At 38.9% G+C, this 25,126-nt stretch overlaps 1 protein-coding gene across 1 annotated transcript in view; it reads left to right on the top strand.

Annotated features, from left to right (window-relative positions):
- Positions 1-25,126, top strand: part of PRKN (parkin RBR E3 ubiquitin protein ligase) — a 1,299,677-nt gene that overhangs the window by 624,620 nt on the left and 649,931 nt on the right. Inside the window, exon 5 of the mRNA XM_041744985.1 lies at positions 12,595-12,678. Coding sequence (XP_041600919.1) covers positions 12,595-12,678 — 84 coding nt within the window. The remainder of the gene's footprint in view (positions 1-12,594; positions 12,679-25,126) is intronic.

The following is a 25,126-nucleotide window of genomic DNA, read 5'->3' as shown; positions in this document are numbered from 1 at the left end:
AACCCTTCATTCCCTAGTTGAGCTGTTGTTCATGCTGACTATACATGGAATAGAATGAAGCTGATCCACCAGCCCCTACTCAGCCTTGTGATCAAGCTTTAAAAAAAATTGGCTGTTTTCCAATAAGAACAAGGGCTTTAGATATTCTATTTTATAAAATAAAAGATCAATATTTTTTGATTAACAAATCAGTGTAAAAATGGATGCCCTTTCATGAAAATGCAGTATTCTTTAAGATATGACCATGTAGCTAAATATGAGAACCAAATGAATACTTAAATGTAAGGGCAGGGTTTTCTTAGGAACAGTTCTGTGATTACCCCAACACATGAATAATCAGTTGCATATTAGAGCACCATAGGACATAGATTAACAGACTTTTCATTGGGAATCAAGGTTATTTTACATGTAATAAAGTGCTTTATAAAGAACCCAATTTTATACTAATGCAAGAAGATGGCTTTGCCATTACTTTTATAAGCAATTATTCTCCTGTTGATTGGTAGAATTCACTAAATCATTTCCCCACCTCTCTTCTGCTTCCTTCTACCCCATTTAAAACAGATTCATAAAAGAGTTAACTGTTATTAATATAGTATCCAAATCAGGAATAAAAATATTTATAAGGAATGGACAAAAGGTCTTCTTGAGGTCTTTTATTTGCTTTAAGTTCTAATTCATTTCCTACTAGCTCTCTTTTTGCTTTAAAAATGTTTGTAGAAACAGTTGGACTAATATGTCAATAGTAGGTCCCTTCATGTAGTCTCTACTGGTTTGTTTTTCTGTAGAAGTGGTCCTATTACATTCTCTACTTAAAAGTTTAAAAGAATGACTCCAGAGAAGTGTCCAAATATTCACCTATTTCAACTGGAAAGTGCATTTATGTTTTTAAAAAAATGGCCTGGGAACTTGGCAACCAGTGTCACATATTGAATTATCATTTCTCAAACTTTAATGTCATGAAAGGTCTTTCTTCTCTGCAAAATACGTATGGTGTGGACAGACATGAAATGATTTTTCTACCTCCTATTTTTGTGAAATCCCTAACTCTTAAATATGGGCAGTTTTGGTGATTTCCTTCTGACCCAGAGAAAATAGCAAGGGTGATGAGATGTGTGCCACTCCCTTGGTTGTGTTAAATGAGAGTCCCCTTAGCCACATAATAGAAAATTCCATCTTCAGAGACTGGACCAGATGTGGCCCTGCTGGAGTGATAAAGTAAGCAGCCAGGTTGAAAGGAATTGTAGGAGGCCACCAGTCAGCAGGCAGCACAAAGCCGACACCCTTACAATTATAGCCAAAAGGAAATTAGTTCTGAAATTATCCCAAGAGAGTTTGGAAATGGATGCTTCTCCAGTCAAGCTTCCAGATGAGAACACAGCCTTGCCAACACCTTGATTACAACCTTGTGGGACCCTGAACAGAAGACTCAGTCGGGCCAGGCATGAGTTCCTGGCTCACAGGAATTGTGAGGTAATAGATTTGGGTTGGCTTAAGCCACTAAATTTTTTGTAATTTGTTACGCATGATAGAAAACTAATCCAAGGTACAATCTCATGTCATTTCTGAGGTAACAAATGAAACAATGTGTGTGGAAAAAACCCTGTTAACAATGAAGACTTTAAAAGAAAAAAAAAGTAACAATTCTTAAATAGCTGCCAGAGAGACAGAACATAAATAAAGGGACCTCAAGAATAGGGAAAAAATATATGTGTATGTATATATTTGTATGTATGTGTATATATGTTCTAAAAAGTATGGAATATATGTGTATATATATGTGTGTATATATATATACACATATGTGTGTATATATATACATATATGTGTGTGTGTGTGTGTGTGTGTGTGTATATTCCAAAAAATCTACAAACTATTTCATAGCAGAATCTTAACCTGGAGTTTGCCTTATTTTTTTTTTGTATTTAAATTCAATTAGCCAACATATAGTACATCATTAGTTTCAGATGTAGAGTTCAATAATTCATCAGTTGTGTATAACATTCAATGCTCATTGCATCATGTGCTCTCTCAAAGTGCTCATCACCCAATTACCCCATCTCCCCACACACCTCCCCTTCAGCAACCTCAGTTTGTTTCCTAGAGTTAAAAGTCTCTTGTGGTTTTCTCCCTCTCTGATGACTTCTCATTCAGTTTTCTCTTCCTTCCTCTATGATCCTCTATGCTGTTTCCTATATTCCACATATGAGTTAAATCATATGATAATTGTCTTTCTCTGATAGACTTATTTAACTCAGCATAATACCTTCCAGTTTCATCCACCCACTGTTCATGGCAGCATTGTCCACAATAGCCAAACTGGAAAGAGCTGAGATACCCATTGACAGATGAATGGATAAAGATGATGTATATATACACAAGGGAATATTACTCAGCCATCAGAAAGGATGAATACTTACCATTTACATTGACGTAGGTGTTTGCTTTTAATAAGTATTACATTTAGTTCCTAATTAAGTACCCACCAACATAGTAGAAGTAAATGCGAAACATTCTGCTCCTTAAACATGAGGCTTCTGGTGATGCATCTATGAAGGAGGAGAAGGGAGAAGAGGAGGAGGAGGAGGAGGGGGAAGAGGAAGCAGAGGAGGGATATTGATATATAATTGTTCAAGCACCATTTTATACAAAGATTCTCCATCTCCCTCCCTCATTGGATTCCCATGACAACATCTCAGTTATTTTTTTTTCCTTTCCTTTTCATTTTACTAAGAAATAATTTGTGTAAAATAAACTGCCTCCATTCAAAGGGTACAATATGAGGAGTTCTGACAAGTGTATAAATCCATAAAACCACCACCACAATTAAGATAGAGAGCATTTCTGTTAACCCTTACATTAGTTTGCTAGGGCTGCCTACAGAGTACCAACTGGGTGATTTAAACAGCATAAATGTATTTACTCAAAATTCTGGAGGCCAGAATTCCAAGATCAAGATATTGGTGAGGTCGGTTTCTTCTGAGGCATCTCTCATTGGTTTGTGCATGGGTTATCTTCTCTATGTCTTCACAATGGCCTCTTTTTCTGAGTATCCATGTCCTAATATCTTCTTACAAAGATACCAGTCCTATTAGACTAGAGCCCGCTATAATACCTCATCTTGACTTACTACCTTTTTAAAAACCCTATTTCCAAATACACTTGCATTCTGTAAGGTATTAGGACTTTGACATACAAATTTTGAGGGGACAAAATTCAGCCCATAAAACCCCTCCCAAAAATTCTTCATGCTCTTATGTAGCCCATTACATTCTCTGCTCCTAACCTCAAAGCTACCACTAATTTGTTTGCCAATGTAGATTTGTTTGTGTTTTATATAACTGGAAACGTAATATATTCTATCACAGCTTTTGCTTCCTTCACTCACATAATTATGAGAATCATCCATGTTACATTTATAAGTAATATGATAGTATTTATTGCCGAACAGTATTTTGTTGGCTGGAGATATCAGATTTTGTTTATCCATTAATACTTTGATAGATATTTGGATGGTCCCCAGTTGGTGGCTATTATGAATAAAAACATTATGAACATTTGTATACAATTCTTTAGGTAGACCTAAAGACTTGTTTTCATTTATCTTGGGTAAATATCTAAAGATTAAATGGTCAAATCATTGATGGTTATACGTCTAACTTTCTAAAAGATGCCTAAAGTTTTCCAGAGGGGCTGTGCTGTTTTATATTTGCATTAGAGGGTGTGTGTATTCCAGTGATACTTTACATATTTGGTATGGGCATTTTTTTAGGATCATCTATTTATTTGAATGAGTTGCTCAGTTCCTTTCTAACACTGGATTTTGTAGCTACTCCATAAAATCTATAGGATAAAGGATTCTTTTCTCTTTTCCATAACTATATTATAAGGTTTTAAGAAATGTTCAATAAGTATCTGTTAAGTTGCTGAATATTTTGATTCTGAGGATTTTTTCTTTATTATGTTACCTGCTCACTATTTAATGACTGCATTGTTGAGCTTTGACTATAATCACAGCACTGTACTTAGCTTCATGAAAAGCATGGGATCTTTAAATCCAATGGGGGAAGATGTCAGAACAATATCTACCTTATGGATGGAAATATATCATTTAAAAGAGTTACAAGCTATTTTGATAGGGATTGCATTAAACGTGTAAATTGCCCTGGGTAACATTGACTACTTTCTTCAGAGAGTTGGAACAAATTATTTTAAGATTTGTGTGGAATCAGAAAAGACCCCGAATAGCCAGGTGAATTTTAAAAAAAGAAAACCATAGCTTGGGGGCATCACAATCCCAGATTTCAGGTTGTACTACAAAGCTGTTGTCATCAAGACAGTGTGGTACTGGCACAAAAACAGACACATAGGTCAATGGAACAGAATAGAGATTCCAGAAGTGGACCCTCAACTTTATGGTGAACTAATATTCAACAAAGGAGGAAAGACTATCCACTGGAAAAAAGACAGTCTCTTCAATAAATGCTGCTGGGAAAATTGGAAATGCACATGCAGAAGAATGAAACTAGACCACACTTGCACCATACACAAAGATAAACTCAAAATGGTTGAAAGATCTAAATGTGAGACAAGATTCCATCAAAATCCTAGAGGAGAACACAGGTAACACCCTTTTTGAACTCGGCCACAGTAACTTCTTGCAAGATACATCCATGAAGGCAAAAGAAACAAAAGCAAAAATGAACTATTGGGACTTCATCAAGATAAGAATCTTTTGCACAGCAAAGGATACAGTGAACAAAACTAAAAGACAACCTACAGAATGGGAGAAGATATTTGCAAATGACCTATCAGATAAAAGGCTAGTTTCCAAGATCTATAAAGAACTTATTAAACTCAACACCAAAGAAACAAACAATCCAATCACGAAATGGGCAAAAGACATGAAAAGAAATCTCACAGAGGAAGACATAGACATGGCCAACACGCACATGAGAAAATGCTCCGCATCACTTGCCATCAGGGAAATACAAATCAAAACCACAATGAGATACCACCTCACACCAGTGAGAATGGGGAAAATTAACAAGGCAGGAAACCACAAATGTTGGAGAGGTTGTGGAGAAAGAGGAACCCGCTTCCACTGTTGGTGGGAATGTGAACTGGTGCAGCCACTCTGGAAAACTGTGTGGAGGTTCCTCAAAGAGTTGAAAATAGACCTGCCTTATGACCCAGCAATTGCACTGCTAGGGATTTACCCCAAAGATACAGATGCAGTGAAATGGCAGGACACCTGCACCCCGATGTTTCTATCAGCAATGGCCACAATAGCCAAACTGTGGAAGGAGCCTCGGTGTCCATCGAAAGATGAATGGATAAAGAAGATATGGTTTATGTATACAATGGAATATTACTCAGCCCCTGGAAACAACAAATACCCACCATTTGCTTCAACGTGGATGGAACTGGAGGGTATTATGCTGAGTGAAATAAGTCAATCGGAGAAGGACAAACATTATATGGTCTCATTCATTTGGGGAATATAAAAAATAGTGAAAGGGAATAAAGGGGAAAGGAGAAAAAATGAGTGGGAAATATCAGAAAGGGAGACAGAACATGAAAGACTCCTAACTCTGGGAAATGAACTGGGGGTGGTGGAAGGGGAGGTGGGTGGGGGTGGGGGTGACTGGGTGGCAGGCACTGAGGTGGGCACTGATGGGATGAGCACTGGGTGTTATTCTATATGTCGGCAAATTGAACACCAATAAAAATAAATTTATAAAATAAATAAATAAATAAATAAATAAATAAATAAATAAATAAAATAAAAGAGTTACAAGCTGCATGCTCCGGAAACTGACATAATCCCTGGGGAATGGCTGGGTAATGGGGAAAATGAGAAAAAATAAGAAATGAAAAACGTAGTGGACTGAGTCAAGTGCCTTGGAACTGGCCAATTATTGCTTATCTATGAAATTAAAAATAGTCCTACTCAGGGATTACTATTTTGAATACTACTTGCAACAGTTGCCGTCTTTCCATAAGTCAGCCTGTGCACTGGGCAAACATTAAAGGTGTTGTTTTATTTAGCATTCCTAAAAGCCCAAGAAGGGGATATTTAACCCTCACTTTTCAGAAGAGGTGGATAAAGGTGGAATGAAACGTGCTCAGGAGCCTCTAGTTAATAATTGGTGGACTTGGGATTCATCAGGTCTGTGAACTTTGGAGCTCTCTCTCTGTATCACTTGGTTAGACACAAAGGAAAAGGAAGGAAGGAGGCCGAGCATAACAATTTTAAAGTCACTTTTGCTGTCATATAATTTTCAAAATTATTCCTCTGAAGTTTGATTATATGCCTTAAATGTTTGTAGAATCATTTAAGAGGATATATTAAATCCAACACATTTGATAACTTGAAATAATTGTTAAAGGCATAGTTTAAGTAAAAGTACTATTAAAATGATATTATATTTTTTAAGTTTTTTTAACTGCTTAACTGACTGAGCCACCCAGACACCCTTACAGTAACCTTTTTTTTTAAAACTGCAAACATTAAGATTTTTTAGTAACATTTTGGGAAACAGGATTTGCAAATGATTTTTTACATGGCAGTGTATATGCCCACCTATGAAGAGCTGGTTATAGAATTTGTTTAGATAATTCAGAGATGGGGGAAATAAACCTCTTTTGCTTTAACTGTTTGTCTGAATATTGTCAGAGTGATATTTGGATAAGAATTAGCCAATTAAGTACCTCAGTTTTCCACTTGATTGGACATGCAAAACATAGCAAAAATGACTTATGGATTAGTTCTATGATTTTTAAAAGTAAATTTTAAGACCCTTACATTACAGATTTAGTCACTGCTTTTCATGTCATTAAATCATTTTTTTCTGAATTTCTGATTTATATGCACCATATAGATGTGCTTAAATAATATTCTATTTTATGATTTTCTGTTGATGGTAATATTGTCAAGAGAAATCCTCAAATGTCATCTTTAGTTGCAGTTTTCCATTCTTACTAATTCCAACAACTTCAATCACTGCATTCTAACAACACCTTGGATTCCATAGGCCAGTAGTTCTAAGGTTTTAATTGAAGTAATTTCTCACTTGAGACTCAGGATGTAGCTACTTCTACAAACTGGTGACATTGCATGGTGGCCAAAATACTAACATAGTATTTTTAAGTGCTTTTTGGGGCACGTAGGTGGCTCAGTCAGTTACACCTCTGCTTTTAGCTCAGGTCATGATCCCAGGATCCTGGGATGGAGTTCTGCACTAGGCATCCTGCTCAGCAGGGAATCTGCTTCTCCCTCTGCCTCTGCCTTCCCCCTGCTTGTGCTCTCACTCTTTAATAAATAAATAAATAAAATCTTTAAAAAAAAATAAGTGCTTTTCAATATGAACTTGGAGAATTTTACTTATCATAGATCCAGGGTTGGCAGACTTCCTCCATAAAGGACCAGGTAGTAAATATTTTAGGTTTTGGGAGCCATGTCCTCTGTGTGGCAATGACTCACTTATGTCCTTGCAGTGCAAAAGCAGCATAGACAACAAGTACGTGAGCAACTGCAGCCATGTTCCACTCAAGTCCATTTGTGGACACGGAAACCTGAATGTCACTTGCTCTTCATGTGCCATGAAGTACTATTCTTTTTGGGCTTTTTAACCACTTACAAATTTAAAACCATTGTTTTTGCTGTCTAGAAGCAAACCCTAGGCTGGATTTGGTCATAGCAGGCCATAGTTTGCTCACCCTTGCTTTAGAAGCTTAACTAACTTATATATTCTCTTGTTTGTATAACCATATTAGGCAAAAGAAGGACACAATTTTTTTTAAAAGCTGCCAAATGATTCCTTATTAAGACGTATTTCACATTATTCTGACATGTTTTTTTCAGATGTCTTTCTCCAGTTCTTTACATTTGAGAGGTTAAATACATTTGCGGGGGGATTCTCTCCTTGACATGACTGTCATGTAATATGTAATCCTTTTAAAGTTTTGTTGTCTGGAGACTTTTGTAGCCCTAAATAAAGGCTATTAATTATAAATATAATTATTTCATCACGCATCTGTTAAAACACAGTATGCAACAGTGAACCAATTCACATTTTATATTTTCTAAGCCATTAGAAAAGATCAACATTGTTAAACCTGCTTTGTAATGGCATAAATTCACAGGAACATTTGTTTCAATTTTCAGGATGGATATTGCAATAACATTCAATACCCATACTATGAGTAGTATGGATAAACTAGCACATTTGCTTCATTATGTTGAACTGCTATATTCATTGGAATTCTATTTGGTTTTATTACTTACGTTCTCTGGTTATAGTTTGAGATCATGAAGCAAATCATGACCGAGTTTTCTATAATTTCCTTGTACAAAACAAGGATTTATCAGATTAAGTAGTATCTTAGGTGACAGTGAGTGGAATTGTTGCATAAATGTTTTCGTTGCTTTTTGAACTTTGAAAAATTAAGGCATGAAAAATAAGTATCTGTACAGACTTTACTCATCCTAGACTTTGAGGCAGGGAATCTTTCTCTGAGCGGTGATACGCAAATGGGACCTAACCCATGCATTTGATGATTAGGGCTCCTTCTCCAGCCTGTGCTAATGTGAGGTTTATCTCTAACCATTGCACTTGCTCCAGGTAGGTCGGTGCTTCCTGCACCAGCCTCAGAAGGAATGTTCCATGTTGGTAGATCAAGGAGGCAATGTCTCTGTGTTCAGTCAATGGTTATCCACAATGAAATAGATTTCCTTTGAAACCAGGGACTTTCCCAAGCAACAGGTGTGCTACTGTTCATTGTTAGCATCTACCAGCCACAAGTGTGAGCCAATACTTGCCACTACTATCCTTCCTATGACCTGGGTCCTAAGCATAAGTGGCTACTGTCCCAGATGGAAGAGGGACAAGAAGTGGCTCTTGTTAGAAGTGCTCAGTAATTTTGGAGAGTCAAAAGAAAAAAGCTGCAATTTTTTGCTGAGACCCTGCCTCACTTCAGAAGTATTTGACAAGTTTGCAAGAATATTTTGAGGCTATAAAACAAGGAAAAAGTGCATAAAATAAGGGAAAATATCAAAGGAAAAGAAATCGAGGAAAATGATATGAAAGCAAGGGTAATATTAGCAAACCTAGTATTTATTGTAAATTATGTATAGTTTCCAGAGCTGGGCCACAGATTTGACTCTAAAGTTTTCCTAGTTGTCTAAAAATGAAAGAAACCAGATTCCTAGTATCCGTGGAGTATCCTACAGAAACAGATTAACAGATAAATGTAACCCCCAAGATGGGTCCTCAGCCAAGGACTGAACTGTAACGTGGGAGACTGCATTCTAGCCACACTTGTCCCTGAATTCCTCATGTTAAGTTGGAAAGCAAGGCTGAGGGAATGTGATCAAATGCTCTATATTAGTTATTTACCTCTGCTTTACGTCAGTATATGTTTCACTTTGATCAAAAGGATATGTGCCTATGCTTAAAAATCAAACATACAGATGACTTTTTAATTAAAAAGCAAAATCTCTCAGCTCCACCCTTGCTATCCAATTCTTAACATTCATGCCTTTGGGCAGCACCCGTGGCCCAGCGGTTTGGCGCCGCCTTCAGCGCAGGATGTGATCCTGGAGACCCGGATCGAGGAGTCTCACATCAGGCTCCCTGCATGGAGCCTGCCTCTCCCTCTGCCTGTGTCTCTGCCCCCACCCCCTCTCTTTCTCTCTTTCTCTCTCTCTGTCGTGAATAAATAAATTAAATCTTTTTTAAAAAATCCATGCCTTTACTTTTACATTGTCCAAGTGGCATGACATGTACTTTTGGTTACACAATCCTTGGTCCATTTTCTTATCTTTTTTTATAAAGATTTTATTTATTTATTCATGAGAGACACAGAGAGAGAGGGAGAGACACAGGCAGAGGGAGAACCAGGCTCCCTTGGGGGAACCTGATGTGGGACTTGATCCTAGGACCCCAGGATCACGACCTGAGCCAAAGGCAGACACTCAACCACTAAGCCACCCAGGTGCCCCCCTTGGTCCATTTTCAATAGTATATAGATTTTAAGGTTGAAAATCAAGTGGATATTTACATTGCTATAACTACAGTGGACTGTGTATGCCTACACTAAACTTAGAGGTGCAAAGGAAATGAAATCTCTTATTCTCTGTAACTGATGGGACCTTAATCGTGAACCTTGATCCTTCTGTGGAATGTGAGAACGTCCCCTTGATGATGAATCAATATCATCGTGTCGTGGATCCCCAAGAATGCCTCACACTGCCAGGTTCAGCGATTCACTGGAAAGGTTTGCAGGACTCAGTGGACAGTCTGACACATAGTAACAGGATCCAGAGTATCAGAGAGAAAAGGCATCTGAAGTCTGGAGGAGATCACAGGCAAGCAGAGCCACACAGGATACACTTGTTCACTCGGCACCCAGGCTTTCCTGGGGGGGCTGGTCACTGTGCACCCCTTCCTAGCATGGACCACAGTGCCAGACTCCAGACATTTATAGTGCCACAAACCCTCTGTGTCAATAAGTGGATGCAGACACTCCCCAAATCCAGCTTCCCAGACGCCAGCCTGGGGCCTCCCTAAGGACAGCAGGCTCAGGCTTCTAACACTTTCCTGCTGCTTACGTTCTTCTGTTTAGTGATCTGTGAATTCAGAATGTGGCTCCTTACGAGGTCTGGTTTAAATAGCCTCTATAGAAGTTTGGCTTAGTATGTTTAAGGTAGATGCTGAATCTCCTATATTCCTTCTGCTTTCTCTTGCTTGTCTCTAAATTGTGTGTGTGTGTGTGTGTGTAAGTGTGTGTGTCTGTATGTGTGGTGCATCTCCATGTGGTAAGTGTGTGATACGATGTGTGTATGTGGTGTGATTGTGTCTATGTGCACAGGAAAGTCTGTGGGGTGAGATGTGTGTCAGTGTGTGGTATGCATGTGTGTTTGAGTGTGGGTAGTGTGGTGTGTGTGTGTGTGTGTCTGATGCACCTGTGTGAGTACGTGTGCTGGTGCAGGGGGAGGGAAGGTGTGCACTCACAGAGACACAGGAATGGCTGGGATCCTTGCGTGCCTTCTGAGTTTTCATTGATTTGTGCGGCAGTGTGGCCAGGAGACTGCTCGGTCTGGCTCATGGAGCAGGGTGGTCCTGGTGCTGACTGGTGGTGACCACTTCCACTGCTCACAAAACCTCTGGCATGGTCCCAATGTCTATGGTAATAAAATCACCACAGCCACCAGCTCTTGGCTCTCACCTCCTCTGCGGGCTGGGCACAGATCCCAGAACATTCTGGCTGGAAGCTCTGTCATCACCGCAGCTGGCGACACCTTCCTTCTGTCCTCCTTCTTCTCTGCTGCAGCTACGGAGACACCACCGTCTGTCCCACAGCTCCTTCTCAGAGCCACACATTGGATGAGGCCAAAGCTAGGCCACTTCCCACCTTCCCTCAAGCCCTCTGACATTCTCCTGAACTCTGAGAACTTCTAGGCACACAAGTACACTCTGTAAGTCTGCACATCCCAAAATCACTTGTTATCATTCTCCTAAATTGACAAAGAATTTGAGGTTGAAAAATCTTTTCCACTGGTCTTTAAAAGTATTTCTACTACTTTAAAATTCTATTTTGATTTTTGTTTCTAATTAGGAGATCCAGCCTTTCTCTCTAGAAGTTTCTAGAATCACCAATATATAAAAACCTCATTATTTCCCTGTTTGCTGCTCCAAGTCTCACTCTCTTCTTGATCATGCCTTCCTCCTGAGCCTTCAGAATTTTCTGGTCCTGCAGGGCACAAAGGCCCCTCCTCTGCTGCAGCCTGTTGCAGATTTCCAAAAGTGCCTGCGAAGTTCTCCTCAACCACCCCTGTCTTCCGCTCTCCTTGCTCTTACGGGTTTACATGGTGCTACTTTTTAAAAGTCATTTTTTGGTGCCTCAGGAAAGGGAGGAAGTACACGTGCCTGCTCAGCCTCCCAGCTCTGATAGGTGGCCCTTCCATGTGTGCCTCCTCATGGTTCCTGGCTGCCTTCCAAAAATCCTTTTGACCATGATTGCATGGGTGTTTTCATTCAAAAATCAATAATTGAGGGTCACCTGGGTGGCTTGCTGGGTTAAGTGCCTTCCTTTAGCTCAGATAATGATCCTGGAGTCCAAGGGTTGAGCCCTGTGTTGGGCTCCATGCTCAGCGAGGAGCCTGCTTCTCCCTCTGCCTCTCACTCTGCTTGTACTCTCTCTTAAATAAATAAATTTCTAAAAATCTTTAAAATAAATAAATAAGTAAATATCATCAATTGAAAATGCAGTGAACTTAAGAAAACTATTTCAGTTTTTAAACAATTGAATGAACCACAGTTGGGAAATTACTACATGTGAATGTACTACATGTTTGAATCAATAAGCTAAAGGTCATCTTAGCGTACTTACGAAAATAGTTTTGACCCACCAGACCCCCCAAAAGAATTGTGAGAACCCCAGGTTCTGTAGGTTATATTTTGAAAATTGTTGGACTACACATTACTTTCATTATAATTTTATAATATCAATAGATTTTTGAAAGTGTACTAGGGGGTACATTTGTGTCACATTTTGTGCACCAAATACATGTTGTTGTTTTTCTCAAAGGGTCCATCTTGCTGGGACGATGTCCTAATCCCAAACCGGATGACTGGTGAATGCCATTCGGCAAACTGCCCTGGGACTACAGCCGTGAGTACCTGGTCAAATCCATTTTTTTCATTGTGGCATCTTCAGTATTTTGTAGGAAATTAGAAGAGAGACAAGAATGCCAACTAACTTTTCTTCCATCTGATAGTATTCAGCAAAAGTGTCACCAGAGTCAAAGTATTTATTGAGTTGCCCCAAATTCTACATTGTTCGTTGCCATCCTGTCATTTTTCTAGAGGCTTTACTACTTTGGATGACTGTGTTGAAACATGTCAATTAAAAAAAAAAAAGAAAGAAAAGAAGCATGTCAATTTAAATTCCTTCCAAAGCGATATTCATGGAATATAAAGAAGAGCCACTTCAGAGCCTAGCAAAAAAAAAAAAAAAAAAAAAAAGTAGCAAAGATATAAGGTTAGTCTTTGTGCCAATGCTGTGATATTTTGTCTTTATAATAATTCAAAATTGCTTTCTTTCTTTATCTCTTTCTACCTTTCTTTTTCTGACATACATAGTGGACTTTAGGAAATCCCATATGGATGAGCAGCTCTATGATTGAATGACCATCTTCTGTTCTCTGCAGTCGCCATCCCCTTTGCAAACATGTGCCATAAGTTTGATGTTTCTTAAAGAGCAGATATTTCTTAAAAGAGATACTAAGTGCTGAACTCATTTTTTAAACCATTTTCTATTGGGATCATGTTTGTAATTTGTATATTGTTTTACTTTTTTACCTCAAAAATTCCTGGATCTATCATCGTCTGATTGTGTATATATCTCCTGAGCTGTAAATACTCTTACGGTGCCAACCCAAATGTCAGTGTTAGTTCACAAACTGTCACAGCCAGCTGGCAGTTAATATCTTCTCTAAGGAACAAAGTCTGTCAGTAGCAACAGGTACAGCATTTGAGCTAGAATCATTAGGCGTGCCTCCTCTCTCCAATCTGCGGGGCGATTACAAGGAATTGAGTGAGCAGTAGGCAGCACTAACAATCATTTTCCATCAAACAGGGGTGAGGACCGCAAACAGATTTTGATTCATGCAAATCCTGAAGAAAAATAATGACTTGTATGTCAGTCACATATATCGAGGCATTATAGTCTTATAAGTTAGCTACCAGGATGAAATGAAAGTGTATATATTTATGGAACAGAGTTCTTAGGTAGAATTACATATACCTGTATGCATACAGGTGTAATATATACATATTATAATATACAATATCTCTTAATTACAATTACATGCAATAATAACTGTATCGCAATCCCTCCATCCATTCACCCATCTACAACATACACACGTTATCTGTTCTGTGTAACACTGTGGCCTCTGTATCATCTTTACCATAATTTGAGATCCTTTGAAAATCGACTGTAATTCCTGACAGTCTGACTACCTCGCCTGGACCTTGATATTAATTGGCAGGATTCAGTCACAGCAGGATAGACACTTTTGCAAGGATTGAGCTTCACATCGGTCAAAGGGAGAAACTCTGTTCAGTGGGACCTAGAAGCATTTCCTTTGCTCGTTGCGCATTCTACTTACCTTATATATCAGTACATGGAATTCAGTGTAAATTAAGTTATATCGTAGCTCTATCTGACAGCATGGTGAGCTGATACCCTTCAAAATCTTTTCAGTGCACACTATATAAAAATACTGGACTAAATTACAAACATGCATTTTTAAAGGAATGGCTGTGCTGAGAGCTTAATAAGAAAAAGTATATATATCAAAACTAGGAGAAAGTTTTCCAGGGAGAAAACTGTTGGCTGAAGCCAGCCACCCGCTTGGTAGTAACTACTGATCCCTGGGGGCTAGAGCCTAGGTGGGCAGGCATCCATGGAAGGCTATAGCTGAGTTTATGGCTTCATCAAAGTGGCAAATGAAACCACAGAATCCTACATAGAGCTAGTACCCATAAAACATGATACCCTTGTGAGGTCTACCAGAGGAGAGGAAGTGCTAGCTTCCTGGAGAGGCAGTGTGTGCTGTCCCTACCACCCCTACCACCCCCACCCCTGCTCACTGTAATCTCCTGTTCGCTGTTCCTCACCCATGTGCACCTGCTCTATTGGCCGCCCAAGGTCTCACAATGAACCAGATCCCAGGCAAATTCAGACTCCCTGAGAAGAGGACAGCCCCTGCCCACCTTCCCAGACCACTCTAGGATTATACACATCGTCCCCAGCCCAGGTTGAAGTCTGAACTCATAATTGAGTCTGCATTCCAGACAAGAAGGTCTGTCCACAAAACCCTTCAGAAATGAGCCTGCTCCATGGTGCCCCTGAGGCATGTGCTGCTGGTCCTGAGGCTGACCCCCTGCAGCTGGAAGCCACCCATTTCTATTTGCAGCCCACCCCAATAGGATGCCCCTGGTGAAATGTGGTGAAGCCTTTATTATCACATGGTGCAGGGCATACTGAGGAAGTGTGTCCAGGATAAGGGGATTGAAACCATCAGAGCCGTCAGCTAAAGACTTAAAAGAATAATAAGAAGAAAACAGAAAGCCATGAAGCAAGAGAACCTTGCCCAGAAGCCACCAGTAGATGCCCCTCAGGGTCCCTTTGCCACCTGGCTGAGATCTATGCCTATGCAGTGACAGGGGAGACACAGGGGCCACCTTCTTTGATGTCATGGGTGGTGCTATGCATCTCAGCACAGCCAGGGTGGAAAGGAGGGGTGGGTTCTGCTATAGCTGTGGGGTCAGACAACTTTCCCCAGGGAGGGGGTCAGGGAATGCAGCACAACCCCTGCCAACTTGCACACAAGCTCTCACGGTGTCTCCCCACCACCTCTCTGGACCAGAGGCTTTCTCACAGTCCCCTCTCAGGTATGAATACATCTCTTTAGAGCAAGGATGAATGCTGAGTGAGTTCCCACCCTCCCGTGGCCAAAGCCCCTCTCTGGTGTGAACTACCAACTGTGTATCTTATGCTGGAGACATGCCACATTGGCTGCATTCATAAACCCCTACCAGCATGTGACCTTTCTGGTGACAGGTGACACAGGAGCTCCTGAAAGAGTTCCCACTCCAGGCCTTTCTGCTGTCTGGACTTCCAGAAGGAGGTGGGGGCTTTGGCTGTCTCATGCACTCAAACAGCTTTCCGTGCTTGAAACTTTCTGGTGCCAAACAAGAAGAGGGTTTCTAATGAAGGCTTCCTCACTGGCGTTGTTCATGGAAGGCTCTTCTCTGCTGTGCACTTTCTGAGGACACCCTGCACTCTTGACCATGTGGAATTGTGCTCTCCATCAGTTGTCAGGTGGTAAATAAAAGCTGCTTTTCTTGGAAAGCCTCCCTACACACCTTGAATTTGTAGGTTCAAGTCTGAGTCTTGGGTGCCTGGGGCAGGTCATGTTCTTGCTGTCCAGTGCCCAGGCCGACTCACCACACACACCCCTTTTGGGGTTGGAGGCCTCAAGTCCCAGCAGGAGCAACAGTACAATGTTTTCCAGTGTATACACCATAGATGTGCCCTGGGCTTTGTCCAGAAGCCCCTCTTCTCCCAGGAGAGGTACACAACCACACCCTCCAAGGTCATCAGTCCCAGCCAATTTCAGCATCTCCATGGCTGTCATTGGAGCTTCGGGCTAGGAGCTTCTCAGAAGCTGTCATGTTTACCCTCCTGGGAAACAGCATCTGGCCCCGTGATCTACTCCATCTAGTGGTTTTCAACATCTAACCCTTGAAACTAAAGATCATTTGAATTGCCTAAGATAACCATCCCAGGGATTGAAATAAAATGCAGATGTCAAATTAGTTTTAAAAAAAGAAAGAGAGGATAGTGAAGTAGAGGAAAGTGGGACAGATAAGTAGCACGCTCACACATGCGCACGTGAGTACACACATGCATGCACAAACACACACACACACAAAACAATAGGATAAAACCAAATACAATGGTGATAAAATAAAATTTAAATGTACTGAACTTTAAAAGATTAAGATTCTGGGGATCCCTGGGTGGCTCAGCAGTTTGGCACCTGCCTTTGGCCCAGGGCGCGATCCTGGAGTCCCAGGATCAAGTCCCACATCGGGCTCCCGGCGTGGAGCCTGCTTCTCCCTCTGCCTGTGTCTCTGCCTCTCTCTCTCTCTATGTCTATCATGAATAAATAAATAAATAAATCTTTAAAAATAAGTAAATAAAAGATTAAGATTCTAAGACTAGGTTTAAAGTAGAAAATCCAGCTCTACATGAGTTACAAAAGATATACCTAAAACATGAAAACAAAAGCATTGGGAGTAAAAGAGTAGAAAATGGCATACCAGGCAAATATTTTTTTTAAATTATCCAGATTTTTTAAAATTTTTATTTATGATAGTCACAGAGAGAGAGAGAGAGAGAGGCAGAGATACAGGCAGAGGGAGAAGCAGGCTCCATGCACCGGGAGCCCGATGTGGGACTCCATCCCGGTCTCCAGGATTGTGCCCTGGGCCAAAGGCAGGCGCTAAACCGCTGCGCCACCCAGGGATCCCCATACCAGGCAAATATTAAATGAAGCATAGCTTAAAAAAATCTGTTTATTTTTAGAGAGAAAGATTGAGAGTGAGAGCATGCAAGGAAGGGGAGAGGCAGAGGGAGAAAAAGAATCCTGAAGCAGACTCTGTGCTGAACCCAGAGCCACATATGAGGCTCAGTCCCAGGACCCTGAGATCATGACTTGAGGTGAAATCAAGAGTCAGCCACCTAACCATTGGAGCCACTCAGATGCCCCTCAAAGGACAGCTTTTGAAACCATTTTAATTGCATATAAAATCAGTTTTTAGGAGAAAAGGCATTATTAAAACTTGTATTTATATATATTCTTTTTTTAAGTTTTTATTTTAATTCCAGTTAGTTGATCTAACAGTGTAATATCAGTGTCAAGTGTACAATATTCAACATTCCCATACGTCACTTGGTGCTCATCACAACCAGTGCCCTCGTTTGTCCCCATCACCTATTTTCACCCACCCACCTTTCCTCTGATGACCACCAGTGTATTCTCTAGAATTAAGAGTCTTTATCTTTTTTAAAAAAAATTCAATTTCAATTTAATTAACATATACTGTAGTACTAGTTTCAGAGCTAGAATTCAGTGATTCCATCAGTTGCATACAACACCCAATGCCCATCACGCAGTTACTCCATCCCCCGCCCCATCGACCTGCCCTCTGGTGACACTCAGTTTGTTTCCTAGAGTTAAGAATCTTTTATGATTTGTTTCCCTCTCTGTTTTCCTCTTACTTTATTTTTCCTTCCCTTCCCTTGTGTTTATCTGTTTTGTTTCTAAAATTCCACCTATGAGTGAAATCATATGGTATCAATCTTTCTCTGACTTATTTCACTTAGCATAATACTCTCTAGCTCCATACACATCCTTGCAAGTGGCAAAATTTCACTTTTTAATGGCTGAATAACATTCCATCATATATATAATTATAATATATATAATATTCCAGCATACAAATAATTGTTATATATAATATTCCGTCATATATATACATGTGTGTGTGTGTGTGTGTGTGTATCACACCTTTATCCATTCATCAATTGATGGACACTCGGGTTGCTTCTATATCTCGGCTACAAAAAATGCTGCTATAAACATAGGGGGTGTGTGTATATCCCTTTGAATTAGTGTTTTTGTATTCTTTGGGTAAATACCTAGTAGGATGATTGTTGGATCATAGGGTAGTTCTATTTTTAACTTTTTGAGGAGCCTTCATATTGTTTTCCACAGAGCCTGAAATGCCAGTTGGCATTCCCACCAACAGTGCATGAGGGTTCCCCTTTCTCCACAAACATCCTCACCAACACCTGTTGATCCTTGTGTTTTTAACTTTAGCCATTCTGACAGGTGTGAGGTGATATCTCATTGATTTGCATTACCCTGATGGTAAATGATGATGAACATCTTTTCATGTGTCTGTGGGCCATCTAGATGTCTTCTTTTGAGAAATGGCTTTCCAAGTCTTCGCCTAGGTTTTAATTGGATTATTTGTTTTTTTGAGTGTTCGGTTGTGTAAGTCCTTTGTATATTTTGGGTGCTAACCCTTTATCAGATGTGTCATTTGCAAATATCTTCTCCCATCCTGTAGATTGTCTTTTGGTTTTGATGATTGTTTCCTTTGCTGTGCAGAAGCTCTTTATTTTCATTTAGTCCCAATAATTTATTTTTATTTTTGTTTCCCTTGTTTTAGGAGACATATCTAGAAAAAAAGTTGCTACAGCTGATGTCAAAGAGGCTATTGACTGTGTTCTCTTTTAGGATTTATATGCTGTCATGTCTCACATTTAGATCCTTACTCCCTTTCGAGTTTATTTTTGTATTATGATGTAAAAAAGTGATCCAGTTTCTTTCTTTTACATGGTACTGTCCAGTTTTCCCCACATCCTTTGTTGAAGACACTGTTTTCTCCTTTGGATATTCTTTCCTGCTTTGTCAAGGATTAATTGACCATGTAGTTGTGGAGCATTTCTGGGATTTGTTTTGCTCCAGGGATCTAAGTGCCTAGTTTTTGAGTCATACCATACTCTTTTGATTACTGTAGCTTTGTATTATAACTTAAAGTCTGTCATTTTGACACTTCCAGCTTTGCTTTTTGTTCTTACAGATTGCTTTGGCCATTTGGGATCTTTTGTGGTTCCACACAAATTTTAGGATTGTTTGATCTAGCTCTGTGAAAAATGCTATTGTTATTTGATAGGGATTGCATTCAATCTGTAGATTGCTTTAAGTAGTACAAATATTTGAGTAATAGTTCTTTTACAATCCATGATAATGGAATGTCTTTAATTATTTTGTGTCATCTTCAGTTTCTGTCATCAGTGTTTTAAGTTTATTGATTTATCTATTCATGAGGGACACACAGAGAGAGGCAGAGACATAGACAGAGGGAGAAGCAGGCTCCCTTTGGGGAGTCCGATGTAGGACTTGATCCCAGGACCCTGGGATCACCACCTGAGCAAAAGTCAGATGCTCAGCCACTAAGTCACCAGGTGCCCCTCATCACTGTTTTATACAGGTCTTACACTTCTTCGGTTAGGTTTATTCCTAGATATCTTGTTATGTTTTGTGCAATTGTAAATGGGATTGTTTTCTTAATTTCCCTTACTGCTGCTGTATTAGTGGTATATAAAAATGCAATAGAGTTCAATACAGTGATTTATATCCTGCAATTTTAGTGAATTCATTTATTGATTTTAGCAGTTTTCTTGTACAGTCTCTTGGGTTTTCTATATGTAATATCATGTCACCTGCAAATAGTGTGAAAGTTTCATTTCTTACCAATTTTAATCTTTTATTCCTTTTTGTTGTTTGATTGCTGTGGGTAGGACTTCCAGTACTGTGTTGAATAAAAGTGGTGAGAGTAGATATCCTTGTCTTGTTCCTGATTAAGGGGAAAGCTCTCAGTTTTTCATCGAGTATGATGTTAGCTGTGGGTTTTTCATAGATAAAGTTTATTATGTTATGGTATATTTCCTTTAAACCTACTTTGCTGAGGGTTTTTATCATGCATGGATGTTGTACTTTGTCAAATGCTTTTTCTGCATCTGTTGAAATGATTGTATGGCTCTTATCCTTTTTCTTATTTTTTTTAAGATTTTATTTATTTATTCATGAGAGACACAGAGAGAAAGAGAGGCAGAGACACAGGCAGAGGGAGAAGCAGGCTCTATGCAGGGAGCCTGATGTGGGACACGATCCTGGATCTTCAGGATCATGCCCTGGGCTGAAGGCGGCACTAAACCGCTGAGCCACCTGGGCTGCCCTATCCTTTCTCTTATTGATGTGATGTATCATTGATTTGTGAATATTGACTCATTCTTGCAACCCAAGAATAAATCCCAAATGACTGTGATGAGTGATTTTTTTAATGTATTGTTGAATTTGATTTGCTAGTATTTTGTTGAGAATTTTTGCACTGTTCAACAGGGATATTGGGCTGTAGTTCTCTTTTTTAGTGGTGTCTTTATCTGGTTTCGGTGTCACAATAATGCTGGCCTCATAAAAAGGAAAACTTCCTTTTCTGTTTTTTAATTGTTTGAGAATGATAGGTATTCACTCTTCTTTAAATGTTTGGTAGAATTCATCTGTGAAACCATCTGGTCCTGGACTTTAAGTCTGTTGGGGTATTTTCTTTGCTGGTTATCAGTCTCTTCAAATTTTCTATTTCTCTCTGTTTTGGTTTTTGTAGTTTATATGTTTCTAAGAATTTATCCATTTCTTCTAGGTTATCCAATCTGTTGGTATATATTTTTTCATAATATTCTCTTATAATTGAATTTCAGTGGTTTCAGTTGTTATTTCTTCTCTCTCATTTGCGATTTCATTTATTTGAGTCCTTTCTTTTTTTTTCTTGATAAGTCTGGCCAGAGGCTTATCAGTTTTGTTGATTTTTTCCCAAAGAACCAGCTCCTGATTTCTTTGATCTCATCTCTTGTTTTTTTAGTACCTATATCATTTATTTTTGCTCTAATCTTTATTGTTTCATATCTTCTCCCGATTTTAGGTTTTGTTTTTTGTTGTTTTTCTAGCTCCTTTAGGTGTAGGGTTGGGTTGGTTTTTGTTTTTTTTGTTTTTTTTTTTTTGAGATTGTTCTTGCTTCTTGAAATAAGCCTGTATTGCTATAAACTTCCCTCTTAGACCACTTTTGCTGGATCCCAAAGGTTTTGAATCATTTTGTTTTCATTTTCATTTGTTTCTATGTATTTTTTTTTATTTCTTCTCTTATTTCCTGGTTGACTCATTCATTGTTCAGTAGCATGCTATTTAACCTCCATGTATTTGTGGTCTTTCTGGATATTTTCTTGTGGTTGACTTCTAATTCCATAGCATTGTGATCGGAAAGGATGCATGATGTGACTTTGGTCTTGAATTTGTTGAGGCACTAATATGTAATCTATTCTGGAGAATGTTCTGTGTACACTTGAAAAGAATGTGTATTCTGCTGTTTGAGGATGGAGTGTTTTGAATATATGTATTAAATCCATCTGTTCCAGTGGCATTTAAAGCCATATTTTCCTTATTGATTTTCTATATAGCTGACCTGTCCATTGACTTAAGTGGTATGTTAATATTCCCAACTACTATTGAAATATTAATGATGAGTTCCTTTATGTTTGTTATTAAAGCTTTATGTGTTTGGGTACTCCTGTGCTGAGTGCATAATATTTACAACTGTTATATCTTCTTGTTGGATTATCTCCTTTATTAATATATAGTGTCCTTCTATGCCTCTTCTTACAGTCTTTATTTTAAAGTCTGTTTTGTACATACAAGTATTACTTCTCTGGCTTTCTTTTAACATCCATTTCTATGATAGATGTTTCTCCATTCCCTCACTTTCTATCTGAAGGTGTCTTTAAGTCTAAAACAAGTCTCTTGTAGGCAGCGTATAGATGGCTCTTGTTTCTTTGTTTGTTTTTCCATTCTCTCTCTATGTCTTTGATTGAGAGTTTAGTCCATTTACATTGAAAGTGGATCATTGATAGACATGCATTTATTGCCATTTTATTACTTCTTTTGTGGTTGTTTCCGAAGATTTTCTCTGATTCTTTCTTGCCTTTCATGCTTTGCTGATTTTCTTTAGTAATATAATTTGATTTCTTTCTCTTTATTCTTTGCATATTCATTAGTGGTTTTTCATTTATGATTACTGTTTGGCTTGTGTCTAACCTCTTCTGCATATAGCAGTCTATATTAAGTTGATGGCTGTTTAAGTTTGAGTATATTCTTTTCTCCTCTCCTTCTCACATTTTAGGTATATGCTATTATATTTTTTATCCTTTCTTTTGTGAGTTCATTGACTGATTTCCTACAGAATCATTCATTTTTGCTGCTTTCATGTTTTCTACCTTAATACTGTCACTTTTGGTTTGTCCCTTACAAAGAGTCCCCTTTAATATTTCTTGTAGGGTTGGTTTAGTCATCCTGAACTCCTGTAGTTTTTTGTTTGTCTAGGAAACTCTCTATCTCTCCCCCTATTCTGAATGATGGTCTTCTTGGATAGAATATCCTTGGCTGCAGATTTTTCCCATTCAGCACTTTGAATATATCATGTTACTCCCTTCTGGCTTGCAAAGTTCCTATTGAAAAACCTCCTGCTGGCCTATGGGTTTTCCTTTGTAAGTTACTGACTTCTTAGGTGTTGCTCTAATTTTTTTTCTTTATTACTACATTTTGCCATTTTATTTTTATTTTTTTTAATTTAGTTTTTATTGGTGTTCAATTTGCCAACATATAGAATAACACCCAGTGCTCGTCCCGTTACTATGTGTCTTGGTATGGTTCTGTTTTTGTTAATCTTGTTGGGAGTTCTCTGTGTCTCCTAGATCTGGATATCTGTTTCCTTCCCCAAACTGGGGAAGTTTTCCAACTGCATTTCTTCAAATAAATTTTCTACCCCCCTTATCTCTCTCTTCTTCTTCTCAAACTCCTACAATACAAATATCACTACATTTGGTAGGGTCACTGGGTTCTCTAGTCTCTTCTCATTTTGCATAGTTCGTTTTTCTCCCTTTTGCTCAGCTTATCTCCTTTCCGTTACTCTATCTTCTATATCACTAATTCGTTCCTCTGCTTCTGTCCTGCTGTGCATTCCATCAAATGTATTTTCATTTCCTTTATTGAGACCTTTATCTCTGCTGTTATTCCTTTTCACTTTGTTAAAGGTCTCATTCATGTCTTCTACCCTTAAGTCCAGTGAGTATCCTTATGATCATTATTTTCAATTCTCTATCAGACATGTTCCTTATATCTGTTTTGCTTAGCTCTTTAGCCATGGCCTTGTCCTGTTCTTTCATTTGGGATAAATTTCTGTCTCCTCATTTTGTCTACCTCTCCGTGTCTGTTCCTATGTGTTAAGAAAGTCAGCTATGTCTTCTGCTCTTGAAAGTAGTGACTTTATGAAGAGGTCCTGGAGTGCCCAGCAGTACAATATCCTCTGTTCACCAGAATCTGATACTTCAGGGATGTCTCATATATGTCGCTATGCCCTACCATAGTGTTTGAGTTACTTATCCTTTCAGTGCCCTCATCTAAACTGACTCTCTGCTTGTTATGAGCTCTTTTTGCTCTCTGTAGCATTAGTGGGACCCAGGCAGGCCAGCTCTGAGGGGATGTGCCCACCCAAGAACTTGAGAGCAGTGTTAGCAAAATTTGCACTGGACCACTAGTCCTATGCCAGATCTCACAAAGTGCTGTAATGCTGCAGGCTGTATGCCATGATGGCCCATGGCATGAGACGGGTGAAGGCACATGGCTGAGTGTGGCAGAGTAGCTGGGTACTACACAGCAGCGGTACATTATTAAAAATTTAAAAAGCATTATTAAAAATAGATTTTGATAAAAGCTTCAATAACTCAGAAAGATATAGCAGTTTAAAAATTGTATGATCTTAGTAATATGAACTCAAAATATATTAAGGACATACTGTCAAGATTAATCAAGTATATGGATAAATCTGGTAGGAGGGTAGGAGATAGTAACATTAAGCTCTGAGGGGTTGAGAGCTCCAGCAGCATAATCAGGAAGCATGTGGCAGGTCAGTACAACCAGTGACTAGGGTTGCTTCATGAACACTGCACCTGACACCTGGAGATGCCTTCTTTTTTTTAAGCATATATGGAACATTTCAACAATTGATCATATTTTAGGGCATTAAGGCATTTTAAGAACACTTACAAAAGCATAACCCTAGGGGTGCCTAGGTAGCTCAGTCTGTTAAGTGGCTGCCTTTGACTCAGGTTATGATCACGGAATCCTGGGATCGAGCCCCGCACATTAGATGCCCTGCTCAGTGGGGAGTCTGCTTCTTCCTCTGCCCCTCACCCCACTCCTACTCTCTCTCTCTCTCTCTCTCTCGCTCTCACTCTCTCTCTCTAAAGTAAATATATAAAATCTTTTTTTTTTTTTTAAAGCATGACCATGAAAGTATCTGAAACATGGAAATTCAATTAACTTAGTCAGTAAAAGTCCAACTGGAAATATGAAACCAAACAACAATGAAAATATACCACATATCAAATCCTTGGGGATGTTATATTAGAATTTAAAGGGAGTATTTAGGACCATCTAAAAGAAGAGAGAATACAATTATGTAAACATATTGTTTAAAAGGTAGAAAAAGAAATTGTTATATCCAACTATTTTTCTCCTATTTTTAGTGAACATTAAATAAAGGAATTGAAGGCATGCACACTTTTTTGTAACCAGTGGCTGGCAGAGCACTCAGTGTGAGAAATTTAATTCATTCTTTCTCTTTCTTATCTTAAAGTCTTTTTTTGTGAATTCCATTTTTACAGTGCAGCTACATATAAACACTGACTCCTGTATTTTCTGTGTGTGGTATTTGTTTCTTAAGAAGGTGAGAAGATAGGCATTTTTAAGTAGTTTATCATATTTAAATTTTCAGGGTATTTTAACTTTTTGACAGTATTTTATACACTCATATATTTATGAGGATATACTATATTCTCATAAAAAGTTAAATTTCTGTCACTTGAG

The sequence above is a fragment of the Vulpes lagopus genome, chromosome 2 (assembly GCF_018345385.1).
Source record: "Vulpes lagopus strain Blue_001 chromosome 2, ASM1834538v1, whole genome shotgun sequence".
In the NCBI taxonomy this organism is placed as follows: domain Eukaryota; kingdom Metazoa; phylum Chordata; class Mammalia; order Carnivora; family Canidae; genus Vulpes; species Vulpes lagopus.
This window is presented reverse-complemented; position numbering and strand designations above follow the sequence as displayed.